The 16,035-nt window shown below is 42.4% G+C and overlaps 1 protein-coding gene across 1 annotated transcript; it reads left to right on the top strand.

The window, feature by feature from the left end:
• Nucleotides 1–424: 424 nt before the first annotated feature.
• cfap300 (cilia and flagella associated protein 300) lies at nt 425–7,654 on the top strand (the record flags this gene model as incomplete). Its single annotated transcript, XM_084312009.1, has 7 exons — nt 425–531; nt 693–774; nt 2,051–2,120; nt 4,697–4,854; nt 5,172–5,344; nt 6,513–6,579; nt 7,523–7,654. The coding sequence occupies 7 exons, from the start codon at nt 425–427 to the stop codon at nt 7,652–7,654; spliced, it is 789 nt and encodes a 262-aa protein (XP_084168135.1).
• Nucleotides 7,655–16,035: the final 8,381 nt, after the last annotated feature.

Below are 16,035 nucleotides of genomic sequence, written 5' to 3'. Positions count from 1 at the left end.
TCAACCAAGGTGCCTTGCCTACCGTTTTGCTGTGGAAAGAGACAATACAGAGACAATACAGACCATCTCCTGTTGGCCAGCGGTGCACAGGCATCACCCACACCTTCACAATGTCCCTGCGGGGAATTGTCTAGTTTTTTATTATTATTTATTTTCAATTTATGTTCGAAATAAATAAACGCATTCATTCAAGATATCTGGCCTCGCGCGGATCTCCCAGCTGTGCCCGCACAGTGCAATACTCCAATTCAGCCATTGGGTGGGTGGCGCTGCTGAGCGGCCCTCACAGCGCGGCCGTCAGAGCGCGGCCCTGAGAGCGCCGCTGGCTCTGCGGCTCTGCGGCTCTGCAGCTGCATACTATTGTGTTGGGTTGGGAATTGTTAGAACGCGTTGCCACGGTAACGAGGACACCGAGGAGCAAAACATGGCAGAAACGTTTATGTTCGATCGAAAGTTTGCTTTCACCCCTCTTCCTTCCAAGACATTCTCATTTCTACAGGACGAAGACCTTCTACAACTGCTATTGAAATGGTGACGTTTTGCTATCAATTTAACCTGGTATAATTTTGAGAGCCACCAAAAAAAAACCTGTTACTGTACCTCCACGCATATTGTTTGTGTGTGTCTGTTATTTGTTTTGCTTGGTTGCTTGCTGTGATGGTCGCTGATTTTTGTGTGTACATTCATTTCAGGTCCATGCTAGGAAGGATCTCAGCTCAGTCTTTCAGCTTTGACCAGAACTTCTTCCCTTACAACAGCAAAGAGTTTGTACTAGTGAGTACACGACTACACAACACACACACACACACACACACACACACACTCTCAAAGAACACCTACGGGAGACTGCAATTCGAAACTGGCCCCTACAAATGTCCTAACCCAGTTGTACAGTAAAGACCAAGTATGGCCTTGTCAGTATTCCAATGTACAGTGCCCCCCCCCCCGTACCCCCCCCCCCCACCTCCAATGTACAGCCCCACCCAACCCCACCCCACCTACCCAACCTCCTCCAATGTACAGTTTCTATGTCAAATGTATGTCAGTATTCCAATGTACAGTGTACAGTGTCCCGCCCTCCCCACCTCCAATGTACAGCCCCACCCAACCCCACCCCACCTAACCAACCTCCAATGTACAGTTTCTATGTCAAATGTATATACACTCTTTTTCTGGATTTTTTTTTAGTATCACAAACAGTACTGTATTTGCAAATCTGGTATGTCATAAATATAGATGTAGCAGTACTGTCTATCTGTATGTCGTGTGTGTCATATGATGAATTGAAAATGGGGGACCCTGATGTAAACAAGACGAAAGTCTTTCTCTGGTCTGCATCCCCTTAACAATTGTATGTATTGAGCTGTACTGTACCCATTCTGCAATCTGTTAATAAACTTTTCAATCAATCAATCAATCAAACACACGTCCACACATCCATTTAAAAAAGGCAGCTCCATACCAATTAATACCATTACCAACTCCTAATAAGTAAATACAAGATTTGTACATATAAAGCCATCTCAGAACTGCAATGCTGCAATGATGAGATGGCATGAAATGTATTGAATTATGACTTTTTCTGGTTTGGTCTGTGTTGATTCTGTTTGATTGATTGATTGATTGAATTGATTGATTGAAAACTTTAGATTGCAGAATACAGTACGGCTCAATACACACAATTGTTAAGGGGATGCAGACCATGAAAGACGTTTGTCTTGTTTACATCAGGGTCCCCCATTTTCAATTCATCATGACATTCATGACATATACGACATACAGATAGATATACAGTACTGTTACATCCAGACATTTATGACATACAAAATATACAAATATACAGTACTGTTTAAGAGACTGAGATCATAAAAGAAAATATACATTCGAGGGGGAAGAAACTACGATTGGAGGGGGTTGGGTGGGTGGGGGGGGTTGGACATTTACCGGGGCCAGTTTAGAATTGCAGCCTCCCGTAGGCGTAGGTGCTTCTCTTAATGGTTGTGTTTTATTCAAACTGACCTGAGGCCTGATGTCGCTGTATTCTGTGCAGAGTTTCTTCAAAGATCCAAATGTGAGAGCTGACCTGAGGACGATGGAGGCAGGGACCCGGATGTCTCTTGGTATGTTGGCTGATTTCACCCTGTTCTTTGATAAAGCCTTCCATCACTAACGGTAGCACACTGACAGATTACATTATATAGACCTGTTCACCATATACGTCAGACTCAGTGTGTGCGTGCATCACCGGGGCAGAAAGGAACGTAATCCTAGTCAGAACGTAGTCAGAACAACAGGGCAGACTACAATATATTTGCATTTAATAATAATAATAATAATAATAATAATACATTTGATTTATAAAGCGCTTTTCAACAACCCAAAGACGCAGAGATGGCAAGGCGAGCCTGGCTACACTAGCGATCTAAACAATCAATCCATGCCAAAGCTAGATAAGAGATGAAAGACTCACACTCACAGCCATGCTGATTTGGCAAAATGACATCCAGCCGTTTCCGTTTGAAACTATTTTTAGTCAGGGGAGTGCCATGGTTTCTCCATAGAGCCCCGTTGTATTCTTTTAGCGCAGCAGCTCGCGCAGGTAGGGGGCAACTTAAATCAAATCAAATCAAATCAAATTTATTTATAGGGCCCGACAACACACGTTAATGTCCCCATGGGCCGTACAGGTCTTCTTTAAACAAGTCAAGAAGAAAACATAACAATAAGTCAAGAACAGAACAAGAACACCATAAGGTCCAAACATTTTTAGATGAATGCAAATAAAAGAAAGAATGCAAGCACTCCCAGACATACCCCACGCGAAGGTAAGGAAAAACTCACTAAAACCTAACAATAGGGAAAAAAGCTCCACAGGCAGTGTGGAGGAGAGAAACCTTAGAAGGGCCATTCAAGGGGGGATCTCCCTTCTTAGATGTTGGTGATAATAGTGTTGCAGACGAACAGTTGGTAAGCATGCACTCATGTGTGTGGTGAAACACAGATGAGTGCATGCAATAGCAACTGTACATTTTGAAAGATTAAAGATAGAGCTAATAGCGATAGCAACTGGCTCAGTTGCTCACGTGACTCAGTTGGTATTGCTGATAGGCTCGAACACGGTATGTTTGTAAACAGCTAACAGGTCTATAGTCAATACCATCTTGAATCCATCATACTGGAGAAGTTATATACCATCAAAAATACCATTAAAACATTAACATTGACCCTTGAACCTGGAACCCTGAACCTTGATAATCACAAACAATCTCTTTTTGCTTGTGGTTGCCGGTCAAATCAAAATCCATATACATAACTTGTTTGATGTGTTAGTATGGTAGTAATAATAGATTATTTGAAGGTTAAAAACCTGTGTATGCAAATCATGCAGCTCCATATATATGCTAGCAATTAGAGCCACAGCACATTATACTATTACGTTATAACTATTAAGGATAACAATATAGGACATTTGACAACTCATTTAGATTCTGGTCCTAGTCTGAAACACAGGTAAATGGTAAATGGCTGCATTTATATAGCAGCTTTTATCCAAAGCGCTTTACAATTTGTTCCTCACATTTGACCCGTTCACTCACACATTCACACACAGATGGCGGAGGCGACCATGCAAGGTGCCGACCTGCTCATCAGGAGCAGTTAGGGGTTAAGTGTCTTGCTCAAGGACACTTGTGTGTATATATTAACCGAGTGCGCGTATACATCTCCATAAATGTTCAGGGGGGAGGGAATAAGTGCTTACCCTACAGACCCCAAGAAGTGCTGTATATTCTGTATTGTTTAATATAAATGCATTTTTTATTCCAATCCCGATTTGTATTTGAGATTCCCAAATCCCATCGGACTTGACTTCTTCGTGTCCCTCAATGAGTGTAATACCAGCATTCAACTGTATGCGCCACAGCGGTTTCTATCATCATCATCATCATCATCATCACCACCCACGCTATGCATAAAATAGGCTGAGGAGGCCGTGCAAACTGCAATGGAATATGGGGCATCTCTCTCTCTTTACCTAATATTTTGATTCTATCCTGACATTTTTCAGTTGGAAGGGCAGTCTATATGCGTAACGATAAAAAAAAAAAAAAAAAAAAAAAATTATTTTAAAAAGGGCACTTTTTTGATGAGGCTCAAAAAGGCAGGTGCTCGAGCACCCCTTGGCCTCTATGTGTGCACGTGCCTGCCCGGGAGGAGCGGCAAGCGAACCGGGAACCTCTGGATTACCAGACAACTGCTCTACCTCCCGAGCCACTGTCGCCCCCGTTAAACTAAAAGACAGAGACATTGTTTGTGTGTGTGTGTGTGTGTGTGTGTGTGTGTGTGTGTGTGTGTGTGTGTGTGTGTGTGTGTGTGTGTGTGTGTGTGTGTGTGTGTGTGTGTGTGTGTGTGTGTGTGTGTGTGTGTGTGTGTGTGTGTGTGTGTGTGTGTGTGTGTGTGTGTGTGTGTGTGTGTGTGTGTGTGTGTGTGTGTGTGTGTGTGTGTGTGTGTGTGTGTGTGTGTGTGTGTGTGTGTGTGTGTGTGTGTGTGTGTGTGTGTGTGTGTGTGTGTGTGTGTGTGTGTGTGTGTGTGTGTGTGTGTGTGTGTGTGTGTGTGTGTGTGTGTGTGTGTGTGTGTGTGTGTGTGTGTGTGTGTGTGTGTGTGTGTGTGTGTGTGTGTGTGTGTGTCCGTCCTCCAGCCCGCCCAGTGTTGACAGTAGACGTTGAGGTGGTACCGTGCTGCAAGGTGTCCATGGACCTGTTTGCTCCAATATACTCCTGTGGGATCCTGAGGGAGTCTGGACACGTCATCCAATGCCACCATGATGTTTATCCTAACTATGATGAACTCAGACAGGTGACTCTCTTTGTCTCTTACTTATTCTCATCTATCTATCGATATATCTATATCCATCCATCCATCCATCCATCCATCCATCCATCCATCCATGATGTGTATCCTGACTATGATGAACTCAGACAGGTGACTCTCTCTCTCTCTCTCTTGGTCTCTCATTCTTTCTCTCTCATTATCTCTATCTCTCTCTGTCTCTCTCCCTCTCTCTGTCCGTCTCTCTCTCTCTCTCTCTCTTGGTCTCTCATTCTTTCTCTCTTATTATCTCTATCTCTCTCTCTCTCTCTCTCTCTCTCTCTCTCTCTCTCTCTCTCCTCCAGATGCTGCAGGAGGAGGAGTCTGAGCACTACTCTGTGATTGGTCCAGAGGAGCGAGGAGAGTTCCTGTTCCGCCTCTTCAAGCACCTGTGTCTGGGAGGAGTACTCTGTCAATACGAGGACACCATCGATCCCTACATCCAGACCACCAATCAGATCTACAGAGACCTGATCAGGTCAGGCCACACGCACACACGCACGCACGCACGCACACACACACACACACACACACACACACACACACACACACACACACACACACACACACACACACACACACACACACACACACACACACACACACACACACACACACACACACACACACACACACACACACACACACACACACACACACACACACACACACAAAATCAATTTACAGATTACAAGTTACAACCTTTATTTAATGGTTAATATTTTGATCAAAAGTACTTTACTTTAATTTACTGTATTTTTATGACATTTACACTTAAAGTAGAAAAAAAATCTGTACATCTGTACAATAATACAGTGAATTTCCTGTGAAAATAGTTTTACAGTGTAGATTTAGGGGGGGGGGGTCCCGTCAATATTGAGAAGAGGTAAATTTGTCCCCCTCAAAAAGATATGTATATATACGGAATGCCTGGGAGCCTTACTGCATTATATTCCATTATATTTGTGTCAGTGGGTACCTGAATGTTGTATTTTCCTTTACATAAATATGTAGACATTTCCATCGTGAAAGAAATTAAGCGTTTGACACTCAACATTTCCTGGGGGAGGACCACCAGACCCCCTGCTTAAAGTCCCCCCCCCCCCCCCCCCAAAGTTTAAACCAAACCTACGGCCTTGCACAGATACAAACGTAAGTCCCTGTGTCCAGCAAGTCCCTGTGTCCAGCAAGTCCCTGTGTCCAGCAAGTCCCTCTCTATTAACTAAGTAATGCTGTGACACTTAACTGTGAGGCAGATAAGAGTGCAGCTTGCGCCCTCTGCAGCACGGTGCTGGAATTACAGATCTGCTCTGAATGTAAGATTATGAAGTACACCTGTGTCTAACTCTCTCTCTCTCTCTCTCTCTCTCTCTCTCTCTCTCTCTCTCTCTCTGTGTCTCTCTCTGTCTCTCTGTCTCTCAATTCAATTCAAATGGGCTTTAATGACATGGGAAACATACGTTTGGCCATCTGTCTCTCTCTCTCTCTCTCTCTCTCTCTCTCTCTCTCTCTCTCTCTCTCTCTCTCTCTCTCTCTCTCTCTCTCTCTCTCTCTATTTCTCTCTCTCTCTCTCTCTGTCTGTCTCTGTCTCTCTCTCATATATCATGGCATAGTAATGATATCTGATTTTCCCCTCCATTACTCAGTGTGAAGAAGGATCCAGAAACCAAAGTGATTAGTGTTGCCTCTACAGTGCTCAAAGTCTCTGCCTACGTAAGTGGTTTGTTCCTCTCTTTCTGTGTGTGTGTGTGTGTGTGTGTGCATGTGCGTATGTTAGGGTGAACATGAAATTGTGTTGATTTGCATATTCATGACCGACACTCATATCGTTACTTCTATGCCAGTATGTATATTTACATACAGTATGTATATATAATATTTTTTTTATAATCTTATCTCCTGTGTTGGCACAAGCACTAACATAACTTATAATATACACATAATAATATGGAGATATACTAAAAAGCTATTTATCATTTTGGCCGGTAAAAAATCTCTCTGGCTGGTAGTTTTCTTTTGACTCTAAAGCCAAAAAGAAATGTCAGCATTTAGCTACAGGTATAGATAAATGGTATGTAATGATAAACAATGTGATACTAACTGGTGGGTGCATTATTTCAAGATAATAAAGTAGCTATAATGAGTCAATAGATAAAAACGTCATGGCGCATCTCCCACTCTACTACAAGTACCGCACTTGAACAGCATGCCAATAACTTTGAACAATGTTCAATTGCAAAAAAAAATAAAAATTCTTTTGGTAAATTAATCGTTTAGATTAATTGACTAATCGATAAAAGAATCAACAGATGAATCGATAACAGCCAATGCAGCCCTAGCGTGTGTGTGTGTGTGTGTGTGTGTGGAACTAGAGGAAGTTAGGATGGAGTGAGTAGGCTATATTTCATAATCTCATAAAGGAACACGACAACATTTTGGGAAATTAGCTTACCGTCTTCTCCAGAGAGAGACAAGAAGATAGATACCAGTTTCCTCTCTGTGCGTTCAGTTGAAAGCTATCTGGCTGCACGCTAGCCTAGCTTAGCACAATGAATGGAAGCCTTCGGGAGAGGTGTTAGTTGGACAATGCCTAGGCTACCCGTCACTGTATGCCAGTGCTACCTTCCATTATGAGTGTTTTCTCTGCCCCCTGCAGGATGGGCGCGGCATGTGCTACCCTGGGACAACCGAAGAGGAGCAGACATTCGCCTACATGATAGTGGATCCCTGTAAACGGCACGTGTGCTTGTTCCATCACTGTTACGGGGTGGGATCCTTCACGCTGTGACTGCGGAGATGTTAGATGTTTGTATTGGTGACACTGTGTTGTAGGACTCAAACAGATTTTCAGGACTTGTGACTCGACTTGGACTTGAGCACTGATGACTTGGACTCGGACTCGAACTAGGGTAATGGGGACTCGACTCGGACTCGAACACTGGGGACTCGAGACTTTCTACGTCAAATGTATATACTTCTTTTCTGGACTCTTTTCGTATCACAAACAGTACTGTATTTGCAAATTTGGTATGTCATAAATGTATAGATGTAGCAGTACTGTCTATCTGTATGTCATATATGTTACGATGAATTGAAAATGGGGGACCCTGATGTAAACAAGACGAAAGTCTTTCTCTGGTCTGCATCCCCTTAACAATTGTATGTATTGAGCCGTACTGTACTGTACCCATTCTGCAATCTGTTAATAAAGTTTTCAATCAATCAAAACTCAACTTGGACTTGAGCACTGATGACTCGGACTCGAACACTGGGGACTTGAGACTCAACTCGGACTTTAGATTTAGTGACTCGACTACAACACTGTGGAGAGTATAACTACACGCTCTCTTCACCTGCTGACCTACTGTGCTGTCCTGGAGCCAGCTGTCCACTCAGAGAGAAGGGGTGTCACAATACCACCGTTTCTCCGCCCATACGAATGGAGGCTCCGTGTGGAACGTTTGTGTCGTCTTTCTTCCAACATGGCTGCCTGTAACTATTGGTAACCACTTTCGAAAGAAAAATCTGTGCAGCGGTAGAGTTGGTGAAACACTGGGAAAGCATGATATGCCGTTCCATTGCCATTTGATCCAGTAATAACACACTTGTTTCGTAACGTTTTCTTATTATATCTGCACATAGCAACCGTTGTCTTTTCCCGATATGGAGGGAAATGGGCATTCTAGTGTTAGGCCTCTACTCCGGGTACTATGACTCTTCCTTGTCTACATTAGGGTTTTAGTTTGAGCTAAGATTCTTTTGATTGTTTGTGTTTTGAATGAGTTTGATTGATTGATTGAACATTTTATTAACAGATTGCAGAATGGGTACAATACAGTACATTGAGTCATTGTTGATTCGTCATTACTGGAAAATGATGAAGCATGCCGCTGCATGACATCACAATAATGTTCACAAATGTGCTTTGGTTTTTAAATAAGCGCCAGATTTAAAATAGGTCCTTCCACTTGACAGCGTCTATCAGTGGAAGGAGAATATGGTGGGAAATGGTTGGCTCTTGGCATTTTGGTTCTTTCTTTCTTGAATAAATGCCAATGTGAGAAAACAGCGGGAATGTAAATAATGTAGTAAATGTCAGGTTTTGCCATCTAAAAAGACTCAGGAAGACAATGGTTCAACTGCACAATAAAAGAACTTGACCAAAATCACAACATTGAATTCAAAGAGCTTTATTGAAACAAATAAATTAATAAGTTAAGTAAGTTACTTTTCATACTCGACAAGGAAGCATTTTCTTTTAGTTTCTCTTCAATAAAATGTCAAATGAAGGTGTGTAGATGTGAAAATAAGAACTTTGAAAAGCATCTTACTTCGTCCAACAGTAACTTTGTCAATCGTTTAAAATTGGAAGACATTTAATTTTCTTTGTTAGCATACATTTTTACTTATTGCTTTGATGTGTTAACGTTTTCAGTATAACAATAGTTCCAAAACATTCCAGAGCATTTAAAGGGGGAGGGGTTAGGGGAGGAGTTAGGGTCTGGAATGTGGCATGGCAGAGTGAACCATGAACAGGATGTTATGGAAAAGGGCAAAGAAGAAGAAACATGCGGAAGAAGATTTGGATCATGCATAGCATTCTTGTCGATTAGACAATCAAGTTAAATCTCCTAATTGGTTTCCTAGACTAGCGCCCACTAGTGGCCTCAGAGGTAGTTGTGTGGAAGCCATTCTGATCTAATACATGACATGCTTACGATTGGACACATGCCCGGAAAAAGTTCTGTGTGTGCGTGTGTGTGATGATGCACACGTTCATGCCTTCAGCCCAACCGCAGTCATGAGATCGGACATCTTAGTGAACACATACGAGAGTCAATGCACAGAGGTCCTGATAAAAGTTACTATATAACAATACTAAACGTGTCCCTATTGGCATAATACTAGTGTAAGACAATATCAAAAAGTTGCAGCAATCACAAAAAAAGCAACCCCCTGGAGTTGTGAACACAAAGCTAATAATTATTTTTATTTGTATTTTTTTAAATCAGGGTTTTGCAAGAAAAAAAAAGGGGGGGGGCTATCCTCACATGATATCCCTATGAGACATGAGTGTCTTATTAGATGTCCTCCACAAAGCAGCATTGTACGTTGGTCTTCGACAGTAGGATGAGGAGACGGAAGGAAGGCACAGATATTTTCCTCCACCAGAAAACAACAACATGCAGCATAGTATTAGTATGTATTATCATGTACCTCAGCATTCCAGGCGACAGACAGCAAAGCAAATCTTCCGGTCCAAAAATTAAAAAAAAGTCGACACTTCCTCTAAACGAGGACAGAGAAATGAAAAAACATTCACCGCCTTTTTTAAACGGAGCGCCGCCGACAGAGCCACGAAGTTCTGAGTGTAAAAGTGCCACGATGTCATCGCCTATAGCGATAACGATTGCGCCAGATAATGCCACACGCAGGAGTGTAAAGTACTTGAGTAATTGGACTTTGTTACAATACTTACGTACTGTTTTCGGGGATTTGTACTTTACTCAAGTATTATTAGGTTTGTATACTTGTACTTCTACTCAATTACATTTCAGAGAAAAAATACATACTTTTTACTCCTTACATTTAAAATGCAGACCTACAAAGTACAAATATAGCAGGTCCAACAACTTTAATTAGTATATTTGTTTCTCTGGCCGAACTAAAGTTAACGTTATTAATCCTGCGGCCCCACTTTATTTAAAAACAGCCAATCAAATCCCTATCAATGGAAAATGAACCCGCCCATACCCATGCTGATTGGTCCTTGTGCAAGACTAGAAAGCGGGGATCTTTGATTAAACACCTGCTATCAGAAGAATAGACAGTCAGAGTGACAAGCTACAGAAGATGGCCACAAACGATAGTACAAGTAATGAAGAGGACGAAACGGAACATTTTCATTGCCCCGGAATAAAAAAAAGTGTTTATTTTTACTTTTTAGTAGAAACTTTTTGACTTTTACTCAAGTGTGTTTTTTGCCAGATACTCTGACTTTTTTACTTGAGTACGATTTTGAGACGGTAGGGCCTACCCATACTTTCACTTAAGTATACTTTCTGGGTACTGTTTACACCCCTGGCCACGCTGAAGGTCCCAGGGAACAACAATGAGACGTTCACTGCTTGGAGAGACGCACTTGCCTTAGGGAGGGAACCCCCCGGAACTATAAGAAGAGGCCGCACTACCGTACGTCTCACAGCACCACGCGTCTCCCGGTGACAAAGGGAGAGCCCGTCCTCGTCTTATAGTTCAAGTTCAAGTTTGTTTATTAATTGTCATAGTAAAATACAGAACACTTTATCATGAAATGCTTTTTTCTGTATGAGCTCCTGGGAGTGTGCTAGATAAAAATAGATAAAAAGTATAAAATAAAAATTAACAAAATTAAGCACAGTCTCGACGGAGTGCACAGCGAGGCTGCCGGACAGTGTGGCGCCATTTTGTTTGTGGGTTCTACAACGGAACAAGGAAGCACCTCAATCAACTGGTTTGATGGGATTAACTGGTATACTACAGGGTTGTATTTGGCTGCATGTGTTTTTGAGAAAAGGTTTTCCTTTGTTGAGGCCGGCAGCACAGTGTTGTAGTCGAGTCACTAAATCTCGAGTCCGAGTCGAGTCTCGATTCCCCAGTGTTTAGAGTCCGAGTCGGAGTCACCAAAGAAGAGCCAGAGTCGTCCCCATTTACCCGAGTCCGAGTCATCAAGGTTGAGTCCACTCCACTCTGGCAGTAAAAAAAAAAAGGTCTACATTAAACATAAATGACAAAGTGCACGATTCGGGGCGTCTCTTTAGGCATCTTAAGTACTGAACATGAGGGAATCGACGTGAATCCGCATGTAGGTGGAACACGCGTGTCTGCCCTTGCACGAAATTAAATAATGTTATGGTATTAATATAGCAAAGAAGGGAGGTAGGGACCGCACTCTGAATATCGTTGTTTTTATTTTCAAAGGACACAAAAAATAAAATAAAATAAAAACAACGATATTCAGAGTGCGGTCCCTACCTCCCTTCTTTGCATAATTAATATTGGACTACGCACCTGTCTGAGCGCAGTGGTTACCCTTTTTCTACCACGGTATTAATATAGCCATCAATATCTTCTGCCAAATGATTAGGGCATATTACCATTTTCTTTTAATTATAAATAACAGTATATCAATTAACAAGTCAGAGTCCTCGCCTGCACCTTCTGAGTCCGAATGCAGTCAATGCTCGAGTCCAAGTTCCAGTCATCAGTGCTCAAGTCCAAGTCGAGTCACGAGTTCTGAAAATCAGTCCAAGACTCGGACTCGAGGACTACAATACTGGCTGGCAGCAATTGTGATTTGAGTCAGACAATAGTCAAATCAAACCTGTGTGTAGCTCAGGGACGTGTGAGTGTGTTTGTGTGTGTGCGCGTGTAGTCTCATTTCATTGTGCCATTGTACTTGATTCAGCTTGACAAAAGTGCTACATTTATTTATGTTTTTGGAAAGATCATATCCAACTAAATGGAGCATATTAACTTAAATCTCACATTCGCTTTTCATGAATCAAAACAACAACAAAAAAACAAAAAAAAAAAAAAAATCTGCCATGATATGATAGATTATCCAAAATGGAGTGCATGGACACAAGAACAGTAAAGAAACTGGACAAGACAAACAGGAAAAAAGACAACATTATACATGATGAAATACTTGTGGTCTACATTATATTTGCTTATTTGGAAGCATTTAGATAAAGAAATTACATAAGTGTCTGTGTGTTCTCCAGTTCTGTCCATTCACACAGAATGTTTGCTCTACATGAAATATATCCCTAAGAAAGAGCCATTTGGTTGAGCTCGTTGTCGACATGAACTGGTTATTAACACTTTGATTGCCTAAGGCTAAATTCATGATATACCATCCGTTGCCACCTCTATTTAACATGGAGAAGTTCCCCTTCTTTGCAGGGCTATAACTTTTTAAATTATATTGCTAGATTGCCATTATTATGGCCCATTCAAGGTCCTATATGTATTGTTCATGGTGTAGCAACGTTAAACTTTTTCATTCACATATTCATACTAAAATATGGTCTAAAGTATAAGTATGTTTTCATCTCTTTCTGCAGCTTTCTCCAGAACGTGATTTATAGCCCCAAATGCATGAAATACAGTTTGATAGCAATCGCCGCGATATAAAAAATTCCAACTTGACGTACTTCTGGAAGTTACTACACGTCATCTGATGTTGACCGGATGGGCGAGGGGGCGTTTATAATTCCGTGGGCAGCGTTATACCATTCATCTAATGTGGGTCATATGTTCATCAGATCAGTTAGTAAAGAACAAGGTAATATTACACGCTAAAACTCACCCCAGTCTCCTCGGCCCGTTGGGCGATCAGCGTGGGGTAGACAGTTTTCCATTATGGGATGTCGAAATACCCGGTCCATTTCCAGGTTGTATAATAGTATATACGTCCAAATCATGTTTATCGAGTTATTGGCAACGGATCGCTATGTATTGTGTCGAGCTCGAGTCCCGGGACCTATAGCGAGTGCCCGGAAGTAATATGGGTGATCACCACTTCATCCACATGACTTCCTGTTTGGCGCTTCTGCCGATCGGCCACCAGATGGCGCTCTTGAACCGCTAGAGGATTGAGAGGAGCTCAGAACTGTGTGTGAAGGCTGCAGAGGGGAAATATGATTCCGATCACAGATTTTTAAAATATTGATATCAAAGACGAGTTACGGCGTCCTAGGCAACTTGAGCATGGCTAGGAAAGACGCCTAAACACGTTTTCGGCACTTAAAGTGTTAATAACACAGCGGACTGTCGTTTCAACACGTGGGGTTGAAACAGCATCAAAGCCCTCCATACAGTCTGACTGTATGAGCTCATGCTTTTAACCCCCCCCCCCCCAGTCAATTTACCTATCTCAAAACTCTACCGTATTTTCTCAATCCTCCAATCGCAACTGTTGCCTCCCATCGGACTGGCAATACGTCAATCACACTGCATTTTGATTGTCATGATTAGACGGTGTTTGTTCATAGACTACAACTTTAGGACAAAACACGGATATACAGTAAATCATGCTGAAGACCACCGTTGCCCAAAAATCATTGGTCATTACCTCTTTAAGTTTTAGGTCGCTTGGAGATTATAAGCGTAATATTAAATGTCCAGGTAGGGAAACGATGGGAAATGAGGAAATGTCCTGCAGCTTACTGGGGGAAACAGGCACGCCTGAAAACGGATAAAATCTAACCTTTCACAATGGTGTGAACGCTCAATGGTGGCCAGTGTTTGGAAATGAATCGCTTGACTTAACATGATGCACTAACAACAACAAACTTTTCAAACAATGTAAGTGTACAGGCCAAACACAATGATAGGAACGGTGTCCGCGTTTCCCCAACAAGTTGGCCAAAGTATTGTGCGTAGGTCAGGCAGAGGTCATAACCACTGCACCAACCAGGGGTTGAGTTCCTATAGAGCTTCCTCCAAGGCTACTGACTGGCATGTTAATAAAGGATCATCTTATATTATCTTATGTGTCCAAGAAGGTGCATCTGTAGTTCTGAAAGGGTGAAAATTTGCTAGAAAAATAAACATGCTTTGTTTGAAACAGTTGGGGTTATCACTGCTATCCTGAACCAGTTGTAATGCATAGAATGGGACCTGATCATTCTACAGTATATTCTGATCCAGGATCAGTGGGGTCTTACCTATACGTCGGGTGGGTCTGAGGAGCGTGCGCGTCTGGGGGGTGGGCCGCAAGACAAGGATGACAATTATTAATCGATTGAGAGAGGGACTATGTTTGTGTAACTATGTTTATTGTAGGGCAAATATAACTGAGGGCATCCATACCCTCCTCTCGCACCTTGACCTTTTTACACTGCCTACTTGCCCATATGCGCATGTCCAGAGTTAATTATATTGTTATATTGTTTACACTGCCTATTTTTTGTCTATTTAAATTTTTACTTCTCCACTGTACTATAACTCTATGACCTGTATCATGTCTTCTACTACCTGTACCTCCCCTCCCCCCTCCCCCATGCTGCTATGATGCCTGAAGGGGATCAATAAAGGAATATCTTAACTTATCTTATCCTATCTTATGCATTGCGCGCCAGCTTCAGACGCCCAGTCCCAGCCAGATCGACAGTTATTTCTGAGTAAAAAAATTATGTTGTACATATTTATCTACATATCAAGTGCCAAAGTCTATTCCGACCATGAAAATGGAGCTCTCCTCTACGAACTACGCTCTTCACCTCATCGGTTAGAACCAAACGAACATCACCATCTGGAAGTTTGCCATCTTCATCTAGGCCTATAATTATCAGCATTACTACACCTATGTTTGTTCCAAGTGAGCTCACTACAAGCTATACGTATAAGTCCTACAGCAATGTGAGCTCAAGACTGTCAGGTTATGTGCTGCCTTCAACGCAGCCAACACACAGACTGAGCCTCGCTAAGGTAGAGGGAGGCAGACATTGTGACTCCAACAAGAGGCAGACATTGTGACTCCAACAAGCGGCAGACATTGTGACTCCAAGTTTTCCAACAAAGGTCACAATTATTCTGTCAGCCTCCGGGAGTGAGGGTCATATATATATTTCTATTCTATTTATTTTTGGGCTTTCTGTATTTTTCACCCATCCCAATTTAGTCGTTTAGCCAATTCCCTTCCTGGTCGTTGCGCGCATTGCCCCACTGTCGGCCTGGGGAGGGTGTAGAACTACCACATGGCTCCTCCGATACATGTGAAGTCGCCAGCCACTTCTTTTCACCCGACAGCGAGGAGTTTAACCAGTAAGAGTCACAGTTTTACAACGACCAGGACACATACCCCACCGGCTTCCCACCCGCTAACACTTGTCTGAAGCAAAAACATTAATTCCACTCTGCGACCAACGTTCTCTCTCCTTTGACATCAGCTATAACTTATAACTAAGTCCAGTAAATAAGTCACCAGTCAGTCATCCAATGGGGGGGGGGGGGGGTATGGTGCATGCTCAGACTGCACTGGTGGAGTGGTGGGGGGGCAAAATGTATGGAAATGCAGCCATATTGTGCGCATGTGTCATACTCTGTTTGTGACATCTTTAGAACAAGAAAGTGTTGTTTTGACAAGCGGCATCTAGACCACACCCCGCTGGCTAGGCGTGG

This window comes from Notolepis coatsorum, assembly GCF_963971535.1.
Source record: "Notolepis coatsorum genome assembly, chromosome: 4".
In the NCBI taxonomy this organism is placed as follows: domain Eukaryota; kingdom Metazoa; phylum Chordata; class Actinopteri; order Aulopiformes; family Paralepididae; genus Notolepis; species Notolepis coatsorum.
Note: the sequence above shows the minus strand (reverse complement) of the source record. Positions and strands in the feature narration are given on the sequence as shown.